The sequence below is a fragment of the Raphanus sativus genome, chromosome 2 (genome assembly GCF_000801105.2).
Source record: "Raphanus sativus cultivar WK10039 chromosome 2, ASM80110v3, whole genome shotgun sequence".
Lineage (NCBI taxonomy): Eukaryota > Viridiplantae > Streptophyta > Magnoliopsida > Brassicales > Brassicaceae > Raphanus > Raphanus sativus.
Window position 1 is genome coordinate 6793244 of NC_079512.1, and position 14499 is coordinate 6807742.

A 14499-nucleotide genomic window follows, 5' to 3' on the forward strand; every position below is an offset into this window, starting at 1 on the left:
ACAGGAGCAGTGGGAACCACTTATCTGGGAATCTTGCGGCATTCCAAGGTTAATGAGGCAGTGAATCGCGAAGGCTGGAGCATTAGAGGGTCTCGCACTCGACGATTCGAGACTTTATATGCAGACATCACATCAGCAAACCCACCTCAGGCCAGCTCTGGGAGAGACATTGTTAAATAGAAGTATAATGAAAATGATTACCGGGAAAGTTTCAATTCCAGCAGAACTTGGAACTTGATTAGAGTGAAAAAGATAGAGTTCATTGGAGTAAAGTAGTATGGCTTGCTCAGGGTGTTCCAAGGCAAGCTTTCATCACTTGGCTTGCTATGAAGGATCGGTTATCAACTGGGAGTAGGATGAGGCAGTGGGGAGTAGAGCAGGGCTGTGAATTATGTGGAGAAAGGGATGAAACAAGAGAGCACTTATTCTTCGCATGTCCCTACTCATACACAGTATGGGAAGCTTTGGCAAAAGGACTCTTGGGTCGAGGCATAAATCCGGATTGGGACTGGACAGTTCAGCGTTTGAGTGGTATGAATCATGGTATGGACTCTATACTATCCAAATTACTATTCCAGACAACCATCTATCATATATGGAGAGAGAGGAATGGAAGGAGACATCAAAACCCAAGAACAACTGTAGAGCAAATGAAGAGAAGAGTAGAAAAGGCTGTGAGGACAAGGATTGTGTCTTTGAAGTATACTCATGATCACAAGTTTGCGGGCCTGTTACAAAGGTGGTTTCATCACACAATCTAGTCTATAGAAGAAGTTTTCAGTTTCTTTCCAGTTTGAGTTGTAGGATGTAAATAACAGTCATTCTTTTTTGATCATTCAATAAATTTGAAATTTCATCAAAAAAATGTCTTATTTTCATTTCCTATAATTTATTTTATTTTTAATTAATGTATGTCATAGCGTGTTTGTAAATTCACCAACCAATAGAATTTTGTGTGTTTTATATTCAGAATCTTTTGAAAAAGGAAACAAATTATTTTTAACTTATATTATGTTTTAAAAAATAAAAAGAATTAAATAAATATAGTAGCTGATAAAAAACGAATTTGAAAATATTTTTAATAATTTTTAAAACCATCAGAAAACACTAAACCCTAAATCATAATCCCTAAGCCCTAAACCCTTGGGTAATTCCTAAACCGTTGGAAAAAATCATAAACTCTAAATCGTGAACACAAAAATACTAAATTTTAAAAAACTAAACCATTAGTACTAAACTCTAAACTCTTGGGTAAATCTTAAACCTTTGGATAAACCTTAAATCTTTCGTTTTTTGGTTTGTGGTTTATTCAAGAGTTTAGATTTTAGTATTTAAATTTTATTGTTTACGATTTAGGGGTTAGGGTTCGGCTTAAAAAATTAATATTATTTATTTTTACAACTATTTTATATTTATCCTTTTTATTTTTAAAAATATAATATAAGTTATCAGTTATTTTGTTACCTTTTATAAAAGATATTCAATATAAAATAACATTTATTGGTTAGTGAATCTAAAGGTTAAGAAAAAAAATATTTTTATATATATTATATTTTCTTGTGGTAAGTAAAAGATTACAATATTTTACGTTTAATGTATAGCTAAATTTTAGGAATCTGGTAGTAATACATTAGCCATGTCATAAATATTAGGAAAAAAATTTAGGAAGCAAAGAATATTGTTAGTGAACTAATCGTAAAAGTATAACATTTTGAATATCTCATATACAATGACATCTACGAGGTTATATATTGTGTCATTTACTATCCTAATTACTTTAACATAGTAACATTTATTGGTTGTTTTGAATAGAAATATTCATATTTTTCTATTACTGTATTTGTATAACTAAATGCATATGATTAATGGTTTGTGAAGAACTCTGACTATAATTTTTTACTTGATCCAAGTATCGAACAGATAAAAAAAATTCACCAAAAAAGATGAAGATAAAATGCCATAATATGAAAAAACGAAAAGATGAATCCAAAGATTCACGATTCCTCACATATTATTCATCAACATCATTAAGTTATTTGACTCTATCGAGTTCAAATTAAAAGGGAGATTTTTCTTTTTGGCCAAAAATATCCAGGAAAAAAACAACATCCAGGAAAATTCAAAGAAAAAACAATAAATAAACAATCTTAAACCAACGTTCTTTAAGGTAATTTAGCTAGAGTAGTTAAGTAATTATTTTCTTAAAATTGGTATTTAAAGCTAGTAGTATACCACTGTAAATATTAGGAAAAAATTAAGGTTAATTTTTAATTGTACTTCAGTTTTAATAGATTATAAGATTTTAATGCATATTACCCCAAAAAAATATACAAAAACATCTGTTGATTACTCTGTTACATTCATAGATACTAGATAAAAAGGAGGAGCATGCAAAAAATTAGAGAAAACTGCAGCAAAATTAAGACATCAATTTCATTAAACAAAAACACACTTGACATGGTAAAAATTGCAAACACAGATATATAAATTAACAATAGCATGTTACAAATTAGAGAAAACTAAAGCAAACATGTTGACTTTCTTAGGTTGAAACATCTTTCGGATCTTGTTCATCATGGCCTTCAAGATTTCTGTATGTATAGAACCAAGAGCAGACGAGAAAATATCCAAAATTTAAAACTCCTGCAACAACTAAAACCCAGTAAACATTGTCAACTCTTCCGCTGTTAATGTCATTTGGTAACCACTTGGTAGTCCTCTGGAGCAGACCGATCAGAGCTGTGCTCAGATAGAATGAGATTCCAATCACCAGTGAGGTCAGTGAAGTCGCGGTGTTCCTCACAGACTCCGGGAATTCTCCATAGAACAGTTCAATGTTTCCTGGAAACTGGAAGGCCTCGCCTATTCCCACTATAACGAGAGGAGGAAACAGCCAAAGCACTGACATGGGATGCCCGTTTTCAACTGTTCTCAGCCTCTTTGCTTCCACAACCGCAGAGATCGCCATGCTTAGGATGGTGAGAACCTGACCTATACCGACTTTTTGAAGCGGTGTTAGCCGCTTATGGGTTAGCTTCTGATACATGGGATAAAAAAGCCAGTTGTTCATTATGATAAAGGTGGACGCAGAGGTCATTACAATGACTTGGAGGGACCCGGCCGGGACTTTGAAGTGAGGACCAAGCCCACGGTCCGTGACTAGCGCTTGGAGTACCATTAAGCTTGTTTGCATCACCATTGGAGTACTAACAAAGATTATGGCTAGCCACAAAGGTAGAAGTCGGAGAATGGCTTTGAAATCTTCTACTTCCTGAACAGAGCATACCCTCCAGATGTTGTTAACTGAGCCGTCCTCTTCGGTTTTCAAGGCTGCACGATTCAAGAACCTGCACATGTAAAAGCTCTTTAAGTTCTTGTATAAGTTAAATGAGTCAGACAAAGTTTTTTGTTTTGTTTTGCACCTATAGCTCTTGGAGGGCATTTCAGGAGAAGTCTTGGCGAGTCCCTGGTGATAGTCCTCTTCTTTTGATGAAATCGCAGCCTTTCTTTTCACTGTAGCAGCGACTACAACACTGATGAGGCTTTTGAAAGGACTTCCCATGGGTTTGTCATGCTTGTAGAGTCTTTTCCCGCAGACGAAAACAACAAAACTTACGAAATTTGCAGCAGCGCAGAGGCTAAACCCAAGTTTCCAGCTAGCATTGTCCTGTGTGTATACAATCGCTGTTGCTCCGGTAATAGCCCCAGCGTATAGTGTGAGGAAGTACCAGTTGAAGAAGCTTCCTTGATCCTTAGGTTTGTCGTATTGGTTTGCACCCGCAGATGCCAAGGTGAACCGTGTCCCACCTGCTCCAGTGGTTACTAGAACTAAGGCTGTGTACAAGATCCCAAGCTGGAGTTCTGATGGAGACTGGCATAGGGCTGATCCGGTTGCACAGGGTCTAGGTTTCAACAAGTCCAAATATGCGATCAGAGTCAGGAGAAAAATCCCCTAAAATATTTTAAAAACTCCTTTAAACTGTTGATCATTGTGTATAATAAATTATGAACATATAAGATAATAATCAGTCGTGAATTTTTGGACTTACAGTTAGCGAGATGAAAGTGGAGGCCGAGATGACGAGAATGTTTCCAAAGAAAGAATCAGCTAAAATGGCTGCTACGACAGGCAACATGCTGAGGCATCCATTTACAATGTTTGAAATCTGAGCAGCAGCGATGTTCTTGATGTTGAATTCCTCGATCAAGAAGACAATCAAGTTCAGTACCCATCCGAATGAAGTTATGGACATACCTAACAATGTAGCTGCACCACATAGACAACAATATGTATAAGTCTCGCCTTCAAAGGAACATAGGCAACAACAACAACAAACAAAAAAAACAGACAAACCCATCATGAACGGAAAAGTTATCCAGCCACCGGGCTTCCTGCTTAGATCTCCAGCGCGCTGCGCTTCTGTATCACCCGAAACTGGACCAGCCATGGAAGAAAACAAGTGGAAGCACAAGTATCTTTGAAACTTTGGTGTGTGTGATGATGCATATATAAACAGCCGTATATATAAGCAAATGCACAGTAATTATGTTGGTGCAATGATTTAGTAATGATATTCTGTAGTCCCCAAACTACCTAATCATATCCTGACATTCCATCTACTTGTGTCCTATTCTGAAATCAAGTTGGTGAACCAATTCAAAAAGGATTTGGTCAGATCATTAATGGCATCAGAATCCACATCGAATAACTTTGCTTAAATTAATCAGTAGGACACGAAGCAAACAACCACATAGAGTATTCGCCTTTTGTGTTATTTTCAGTAATCTTTATATAAATTAATCAATATTCTTACGAAGACACAGGGCTCACAACCACATATAGTGTTCAATATCATCTAGATCTGTCTCAAAAGAGACTGCCCCAGCCACTACAGAGCACTGAGGAAGCAGAATAAACGTGTATGAAAAGTAGATTTAAAAAAAAAACTATATATAAGGCAGTTCAGGATAACTTTTCCCATTGAAACGATTCTTAGCTGTTATCCAAATAATACCTAATCCATTTTTACACATTAGTCTATGATGTCGTTTTCAAACATTTGGTTGGTGCCCCTCTAAATATGAATAAGAGGGAAATGGTAATAAACATGAATCGATCGTTTGATCGCTTAACTAAAGAACACATAAGAGTTTCCGGCCTCGAACTAGTACGTCTCGGGTGGGAACCGTTTCCCACAACTTCCACTATCAATCAAAGAGATTTACACATAAGAGTTTCCGGCCTCGAACTAGTATGTCTCGGGTGGGAACCGTTTCCAACAACTTCCACTATCAATCAAAGAGATTTACACAAACGCTTTAAGCGTTCTGTTCGTATAAAACATGACACCAACAAAAAATAAGGTAGATCAAAGAAACTATGTTCCTTAGAAACATGACTCGAAAAATATCTCTCCTCTCTCTCTCTCTTTCTTAACTTCTCTTGTTCCTAGGGTTTTTCTCGGATGATCCTTCAAAATGGTGATGTATACTTATTTATATATGAAGTTCTTAGAGCATGTTTATCAACAAAATCCACTTGAAGGTTCTTATTTTTTTTAATTATTAACGGTGGACCCCGTCGTGACCAGATCTTTCAATATGATCCTTCCATTTTTTCTCTGCTCATTCTTGTATCGACACGTGTATTAAGAACCTTCCCTTGCTTCTCTTAACTAAGATACATTCTTTGTATTTTCTTTTTTTGCTTTAATTTTTTAATCTTATTTAATCTAAGATATGCTGTTAAGAACTACCTATAAACATGCTCTTAGACTCCTAGTTCTGTCGGTCTTATGTATTATTACTTTTTTTCATAATGAGAAACCAAATAAGTCACCGGACTTAAGAGAATCCTTTGGGCTGATTTGGGTTAGAGAATCAGGTGAACCTCTCAAGCCCATATATATGTGAAGATAAACCCATTATTCTCACAATCTCCACCTTGGGCTTTATTCTTCACATTTGGCCCAGCCTCTATCACTTTTTGTCTTTCTCTCCGATTTCTTCTTCGATGTCTCTACTGAACAAAACCAAACTTCAGATCAGCTTTCAGTGTTCCGGTGACCTCACCATTTTCCGTACTTTTCGTCACCTCTGCGGTTTTTCTGTGTCAGTTATATGCAAGTGGCGAACTTGTCTCGTTTCATCTCTTTAAGGCCTTTGCGTCCTCTTTCTTTCTCCGTAGCTGCCGCAGGTTCGAACCATTCTAATCCGAAGCTGTGTTCCGGTTTAACATTGGATTCTATTGCTTATGATTTGTTTTTTTTTTTTTTTTGGATTCTTCCTTAGCAATGGATGGTAATGATTCGTGTAGCTTGGTTTTATGTGGGAAGTCCTCTGTTGAGAACGATACAGCAAAGCGTTTGAAGAACGCCAACGTGCTTAAGCTCCCAGATGATTCTCCTAAAGTTTCACTCTTTTTAGCTTCCGAGATTAAGAATCTGGATGATGATGATTCCTTCAATCTTTCACTCTTCATGAACTCGCTTTCAACTTCTCGGTTCGGTCGGTTTCTCATTTGGTCTCCTCGCTTGTCTTCCACTCACGATCTTGTTTCTCAGTAAGCGTGTTTCAACATCTGTCTGTTAAAGGTTTAACCTTTCTTCAAAGGTTTGGTTTAAAGGTTCAAATCTTGTTTCTTTTTTTTTTTTCTTTTTTTTTCTTCAGTAACTTTTCTGAGCTTCCGGTTGGTTCAGTTTGTGTCTCAGACATTCAGTTTAAGGGTAGAGGTAAGAAGTTTGTTGGATTAGCTCTAAGAATAAAAGAAAATAGAATGTGTTAATTTTCGGACATATGATCGCAGGCAGAACAAAGAATGTCTGGGAATCCCCAAAGGGCTGTCTGATGTATTCCTTTACGTTAGAAATGGAAGATGGTCGAATCGTGCCTTTGATTCAATATGTTGTTTCTCTTGCTGTTACCGAGGCAGTGAAAGATGTTTGTGACAACAAGGTAATAAATCTCTCTCTTACTTTCCTCCCTTCTTTGCATCAGAAACAAAAAGCTCTCACTTTTTTTTTTTGATATTAATTGCAGGGTTTGCCGTATATAGACGTTAAAATAAAGTGGCCCAATGATCTTTACTTGAATGGCCTTAAACTCGGAGGCATTTTGTGTACCTCTACCTACAGATCTAGAAAATTTCACGTTAGTGTTGGTAATACCCATTAATTACTCTACTTTACAAGTTTGGCGTTGACTTGTTTGCTTCCAAGAAAATGGCTAAACTGATCCTTTTTTTTTTAATTGCAGGTGTGGGATTGAATGTGGACAACGATCAACCCACCACATGCTTAAACGCTGTACTAAAAGAGATATCTCCTGCTGCATCAATTCTACTTAAAAGAGAAGAAATTATAGCTGCCTTCTTTCATAAATTCGAGAAATTCTTTGTTCTTTTCTTGGACCAAGGTAAATGTTAAACCTCTTATCTAGGAGACTGCTTAAAGATTCATCACTCAGTTGTTGATTTAATCTTATTATCAAGCCTGAAGCCTCATGTAGTCATTCTATGTCATTGCACTTCGTTTTACAGGTTTTAAATCTCTAGAGGAGCTTTACTACAGGACATGGCTTCACAGGTACTAACACCTTAATCAATGTCATATTTTCCCTGCAATAAACTATAAGCTCTTAAAGATAAGAACATGACACTATTACTTGCCAATAATTGATGTTTTTTGCCATGTATTTTCACATGTGCAGCGGGCAAAGAGTGATTGTTGAAGATAAAATCGAGGACCAAGTTGTTCAAAACGTTGTGACTATCCAGGTAAAGAAAAGTCGTATAGATTGGTTATATACAATTTGTAGTCATTGTGCTTTAATTCCTCCTTACATCTCTCTATAGGGTTTGACATCTTCGGGATATCTGCTGGCTATTGGAGATGATTATCAAATGTATGAGCTTCACCCTGATGGCAATAGGTAAATTTTTTTTTGAATTTTGAATCAGTTAAATGGATGATAAAGCTAATATGTAGTGTTGTGTGTTCAACTACAGTTTTGACTTTTTCAAAGGTCTAGTCCGAAGAAAAATATGATCCTTCTTCTTGGGGGAAGGAGATGTTAGCACCACCCCCATGGAACAAGGACTAATCTCTGTTTTCGCCAACTGAAAAGTGTTTATTTATATATTACTGTGGTGTTGTCCCTTATTTGAGCTATTTCCTTGTATCCAAAATTCCAAATTGTGTGTGTAATACACTATGAAAATGTTTCTTGAAATAAGCATTGGACCAAAAGGAGATTTACAAGAAAAATTTCAGTGGATGCAACTTTTAGCTAAAAATGACCGATTTGTGGAACTCTGTTTTGCCTGCTCTTTATGCATTTGGTTCGTTTATGTACTTATTTTTGGAACAGAATAGAGATGCAATTTACTGGAATACCTGAAACAAAAATTTTATTTTAGAAATAATTGAATAACTATCACACTTTAATAAAAGGTAATTGATGTAGTATAACACATTTTCCTTTTTTTTTTGTTCAACCTACCAAACATACACTCACGTTGATTTTACCTAATAGCAAGAGTCTTACCTGTATGGAAATGAGATTTCCATAGAACCACTCACGTTGATGGTTAAATACTAGAGCAGACAGAGATTCCTAAAGTAAACATAATGAGATTTTGTTTGGGGGTGTACTTTTGCCTTAGGATTGAAATCTAGTCTTATTGTCATCAACTGAGTTATTGTGATTATAACTGAGTTATTGTGAAATAGTCTTTTGAGTGTTTGGGTTTTATTTTTAGTAAACTCTTCTCTCATCTGCATAATGCTCTCTTACTTTCACCTTTTTACCAAAAAAAAAGAGAGAGAAGAAAAAACAGAAGAATTAAATAGTTGAAAAGGAATAAGTTCGAGCAAGGTATGTTGTCAATTGAATAAGTGACCTTCTAAATAAAAGCGATTTCTTTTTATTGCTTTTGAGATCAAGTTAAGATTGAAAGGTGATGCTAGTAATGGAATATCTTTTATATCTTTGATAAGTTGAGGTTTTGGTCCCAATGTGCCTTTTCTAGGAGGCAAATTTTCTAAAAGGATTTATATATATCTTCAGGATAAGCAGGCTGAATTTTCTTCGAGCATACCTTCTGTTTTGCCTGATAGCATGGCTCCGTACGGCCGTACCCTTCCTTGATGCCATTTACGAGCTCCATTCAACATATAACATGTGAAGGTTAGCATCTATTATCCAACTCCAGGTCTTCATTTTCATTAATATGCACTCACTTATATCATATTTTGTTGTCAAAGGAGGCAACACGTTCGTATTGCTTAGTGTATTAGTAGTGATTCAAATATCGTTTAGGTATATATTTTCTCTCGTAGTTGGGTGGTTAAATAGTTTTAGAAGTGTTTCAAAAAGAAAACATAGACTGTGAACATGACTTCATGTCCTCTCTAGAGTGCATTCTTGTCAAGCTGATGATCAATAAATATTTTCATCATGCTGACGCAAGAGGAGTATATATCGATAATGAAGCTACGTTGAAGTAGCTTGTAAAGACGATCCCTTTAACCTGTTAAATTCGGGTTTTTCATAGGTTTCCAACTTAAAATTAATTGGTGATTAGCTGCGTGTTGACTAGCTCATTGCATACTACGTTTTCTCTGTGTGTTGACTAGCTCATTGCATACTTCGAGGTCGAAATACTAAAACAAAAGCAGCGTACATCTGCTAAAGTAGGTCTGGACGTTCGGGTACCCATTCGGGTTTGGTTCAGGTTTTTCGGATTTCGATTCTATTTTGTAACACTTTCTAGGTCCCATTTTAGTAAATCTACATATTCGGTTCGGGTTCGGATATAACACATCGGTTTCGATTCGGTTCGGATAATACCCGAAGTAACCATATATCATTCGGATTCGGGTTATATTAGATCGGTTCAGATATACCCTAAGTAAAATCTAAAATTCAATAGAAAAACATAAAAAATATATACTTATTTATATATAATGGAGTATTTAAGATATTTTAAAAAAATTTAGATACTTATTATTAGATATCATGTTGAAATAAATATGAAATTGAATATTTGAAGTACATAGTTATGTTTTAAATATTTATATTATATATTAATTCGGACATTCGGATCGGGTTGTTCAGATATTTTTCGGGTTTTTTTGGTTTCTGGGTTTTTCGGATTATCCATTCGGATTCGGTTAATAATACTTCGGGTTCGGATATGTTTTGTAACACCCTACAAGATCCATTCGGATATTTTTTAGATTTCGGATTCGGTTCGGATCAGGTTTTTCGGTTCGGGTTCAGTTCGGATTTCGGACTCCGGGTTTTATGCCCATCCCTATGCTAAACATTCAGAGTTCCTACCTCTATTGGACCAAATAGTAGCTTTATAAAATATAATGATTAATATTTAGAATTTAATGTACTGTAAAATCCAGTTATTGAATATTAAAAATTATTGTTTATTAAATTCAAAAAATAAAAATAATTACCATTAGGTTTTTAATAATCTAAATTCTACAATGCTGTTTGTGATCAAATTTCTGCATCTATATAGATTTATTATAATTTTATTTGTATTTAGAGTTTTTGTTTTGAAATAATTTTATTAAATAAGTTTATTTGTATTTTGATGACAATATTTTATATTTTGTTATTTTTATAGTAGCAACTACACCGGCGACTCCCGAGAAATTGATCGCAGCGACACCGTTTTCATTCCTTTACTTTTTATTTGCCGTGGTTAACGTTGAATTTTTAGTCGCTTGTATCTGACGCAGCGACACAATACCGAACAGGGCATGATCGTGACATCACTTATAATGGGACCAAAAGATAGACGAGGGAACCTACACCATCCAGTTTAATCGGTTCTGGGAAGATGAAACATGGTCACCTCCTCTAAATGATGGATCATCAAAGTTGATCAAGCTTCTTAATGATTGATTGTTGCTGCCATTTTGTTGCAAATAGGAAGGGTGAGAGAGATTGTCACTGGAATCGAGTAACAAGAATGGAGAAGTGGAGGCAGTGGAAGCCATGGCAGTTGCTCCGACCGGAAGTGGATGGTTATGTGTTCCTTCGTAGGTTGTTATCAATATCGACATGTCTTCTAAACACCTTTGCACCTTCACAAATGCATACAACTCTCTTTTATAACTATGTACACACATTGCATACAAAGACAAAACTATATATAGACATAACAAATAGAATCATGACATGTGGTTTACTGATTTATAATATGTAGTGTCATCACATTATGCATTTTCAAATCTAGTAAATAAAATATTAAAATTTCTGTTATTTTTGTAAACAAAATAATAAACTTGGTTGTAGTATATTTTCTTATAATACCCTAGAATTTGAAGGCATGTGCATTTGAACTTTCTCGCAGAGCTTACCTGTTTCCTAACGGGACATCCTGGAGCCACGGTGCATCTGTAATAAGCTCTTGGACATGGATTCCCTTTCGCGGTTTTTTGGCCGTACTTTCTCCATTGGCATCCATCATTCATCTACACATATGATACATATACAAAATTTCTAAAGTTTCATATTACTATTCTCCAAGTTGAGTCTAAGATCGGAGATATAAAGAAACTCACCGTTGGAGTGTCACATCTGGCTCTCACAGATACCCTGGCCTTTCTATTACCCGGAGAAGACGTTATGACACGTTGCGTGTTAATATCTTGTCCATGGACTATGTTGCTCCTATTGTATATTTGCTTGTTATTAGACTCAGCTTCTTTTCTTCGTCTTGTTTCTGCTTTTTCGGCAAAGAAAGTGAAATCCCTAATTCTCCGTCTACCAAATCCAAGGATCATATCTTTCCACTCCTCTTTTCCAGTCCTTAGCTTGTTCTCCAAGGAACGTTTCAAAATCCTAAGTTAAAAAGATATCAAGTTATCTATACGTATTGAAGTGTTAACTATCAGACTACTTGTGAAATTAATATGTATGAAAAGACGATATCTCTCTCACCATCTTGTTGGTTTGATCGATAACCGGGAATTTCATTTCGAGCTGGTGATAATCTTGAAGGGTTTTCTCTACAAGCTTCCTCAACCTCTTATTCCTCCTCCACATGTTCCATCTCGATCTGCACCTGCAAGAGCTGATATCCATCCATGGATATTAACATATTATCACACAAAATGTTCTGATGTCTATTTCGACGTATCGTAAGTACCTCTTCACGTTCTTTTTCTTCTTCTCGGATTCTTGAACTTAAACAAGAATCTTCAATTTTGTCTTCTTTCACCTTTTTTCATCTTTATTTTCACTAGCATCTTCTTCTTCTCTCTTCCCTCTCACAGCTGTGTTTTGATCTTTCATCTTTCTCTTTCTCTAACTTGAGAGAAAGATCCATGCCCATTAATAGAGATGGAATTCAGATCTCTGTACTTGTTTAAAACTTTGAGTTTGAAGTGCTAAAGTCAAATTCCATTTTTTGAACAGAACTTCGTTTACTATTTGTATTATTCACTCTCGTACGCATCTAAAGCTTGCTTTTGACTTTCTTTAAATACTCAGTTTATGATTAATACCAATCCTTGTTAACTAATACTTCCTCAGTTCTAAAAATTCAACGTTTCAAAAAGATACAGTTTTGTGTTTTCAATGTATTGATTAATAATAAATTTCAAAAAATAATTGTATTTATTAAAATTTTATTGGTTAAAAATTATGAGGAATAATTCATTAAAAAAACAATGCATTGATAATTACAATTTTATGTTTTTTAATAAGTGTAAAAAACTTAAAATATATATCTTTAAAAACTGAAGGAGTATAGCACTTGTTTAAGCCTTTAAAAGTAATTAAACCGGAGTTTTTTTGCTCAAATTTGGATTAAACCAGAGTTACTATGGATACATTTGGTGGAGTTTCTTTAACATTATAACATAGTTTGTTATAATATCAAAATTTGGGAATTAGGGTCCAGGAAATTTCCCGTCACGTGTATGCTACCATGTGAAATACAGAGGACCGTCGATGTGTGTATATCTTTTCAAACTGTAAATGATGTGTTTTAACTTTTAAACTAAATAGAGCTTAATCCGCGCAGTATTTATTTTTATTTAGAAAATAAATGCTTACACATAATAACCATATTAATTAATGAAATCTAAAAAATGTAAGATTAGGTGATAAATGTAACTTTTAAATTTGAAAAGTGATTTAAACTATATGGTAGAAAAAATCAAATTAAATTAATAGTTCTGATTATATTTGGACATGAATTATTAAATTTATCCGAAATTAAACTATTAATTAGACAAAGTGTAAAAGATGAAATTAGAAACTCTAAGTAACAATTAAAAAGAAATATAAGAAGATTTTTGTACTTAATTTTAATAGAATAGATGCATAGTTCAAAACGTACAAGCGTATACTATTCCATTCAACACAAACATGAGGGCCCTTAAATCAAAGCTTTCAAAGATATATAGCGAGCGAACTGGATTTTAAGTAATGAGTCTATTATCTTGAATTTTTCCTCTCGAAGGGTTCTTGAAATTTTCAACTTCAACACGCTAGGGTGGTGAGGATATATTTTCTTGAAGTCAATTTTTTGTTTGGTGTTATGGAATTGTATTGGCGCGCAGCCCTCATGCTAGGGTAGTGAGGATTATTAATACGATCTCGTGCAACTCTTAGGAAAAGTCAGTTAACGTGATGGATGTTAAAAGACGTTGCAAAGTCCTTATCTTTTGTTTCTAGATCTCACTACTTTATTTATTGTTTCTACTTTCTAGATCTCACTATTTTATCAAAAGGCAATCCTAAAATTTGGGCTACAGAAAAATTATTACAAAAAATTAATAATATTATTTAACAGTTTATTGATTATTGTTTTTTTTTTGCCAACTAAGATTTATTATGGACTTAAAAGCCCAGAAACGAGTATACACAAACAAAACACAAACATAAAGCCCAAAAACCCAGGACAGTTAAAGGAGACAATCCATGGGCCGAACAGCCAGTCTCCAAACTACGCGCGCGTCAAACCACGCGTCAAAGAACACGCATGGACGCACACGTGTTAAACCACATCATCATCGATACACGCGTCTCACTTCCATCGAGTCACGACCCACCGACCGAGGCCGACATCGGAGAAAACGAAGCAAACTGCTGCTTCGCCGGGTCTCTCCGGAGCCAGAACCACCGCATCGAACAACATCGATACCGGAGCTCAAACTAAGCAGAGATCATCATCGGGACAGTCCCGAGATCGCCTCCCGAGCCTCCAGATCCATCTTCTTCTCCCTAGGCTTCCTTCGTCGGAGAGCTTCACTGAGACTAAACGGGATCTCATCCCGAAGCGAAGCCACCCGAAACACCAAATCCTAATCGGACTCTCCGATTAGCCAAACAAAAGAACCGCCGGCGAGAACAAAACCACCGCACGGCACCAGAACCTTAAGCCGACCGTTTACCCCTTGTAGTAGGTACAACGTCGGAGACAGAGCCGACCGGCCACCGAAAGAATGATGCGCCGCCGGAAGTAGG

At 35.5% G+C, this 14499-nt stretch overlaps 3 protein-coding genes across 3 annotated transcripts; 1 reads left to right on the forward strand and 2 right to left on the reverse strand.

Annotated features, from left to right (window-relative positions):
- Positions 1-2419: 2419 nt before the first annotated feature.
- Positions 2420-4522, reverse strand: LOC108830805 (protein NRT1/ PTR FAMILY 2.3). The gene is given in 5 exon segments (XM_057000788.1): positions 2420-3347; positions 3423-3952; positions 4050-4267; positions 4355-4489; positions 4492-4522. Coding segments are annotated over 5 exon segments (1704 nt in total). The 5' UTR covers positions 4508-4522; the 3' UTR covers positions 2420-2542.
- Positions 4523-6008: 1486 nt separating this feature from the next.
- On the forward strand, positions 6009-8274 carry LOC130501420 (biotin--protein ligase 2-like). The gene is made up of 10 exons (XM_056996349.1): positions 6009-6196; positions 6292-6562; positions 6670-6731; positions 6806-6954; positions 7039-7159; positions 7255-7413; positions 7538-7583; positions 7708-7774; positions 7853-7929; positions 8006-8274. Exons 1-10 carry the CDS (start codon positions 6121-6123, stop codon positions 8043-8045), a joined length of 1068 nt encoding a protein of 355 aa, XP_056852329.1. The 5' UTR covers positions 6009-6120; the 3' UTR covers positions 8046-8274.
- Positions 8275-10599: 2325 nt separating this feature from the next.
- Positions 10600-12352, reverse strand: LOC108830806 (probable WRKY transcription factor 9). Its single transcript, XM_056995555.1, is given in 10 exon segments — positions 10600-11105; positions 11382-11495; positions 11586-11734; positions 11737-11805; positions 11808-11865; positions 11965-12058; positions 12060-12088; positions 12173-12243; positions 12246-12283; positions 12285-12352. Coding segments are annotated over 10 exon segments (969 nt in total). The 3' UTR covers positions 10600-10826.
- Between the last annotated feature and the right edge of the window lie 2147 nt (positions 12353-14499).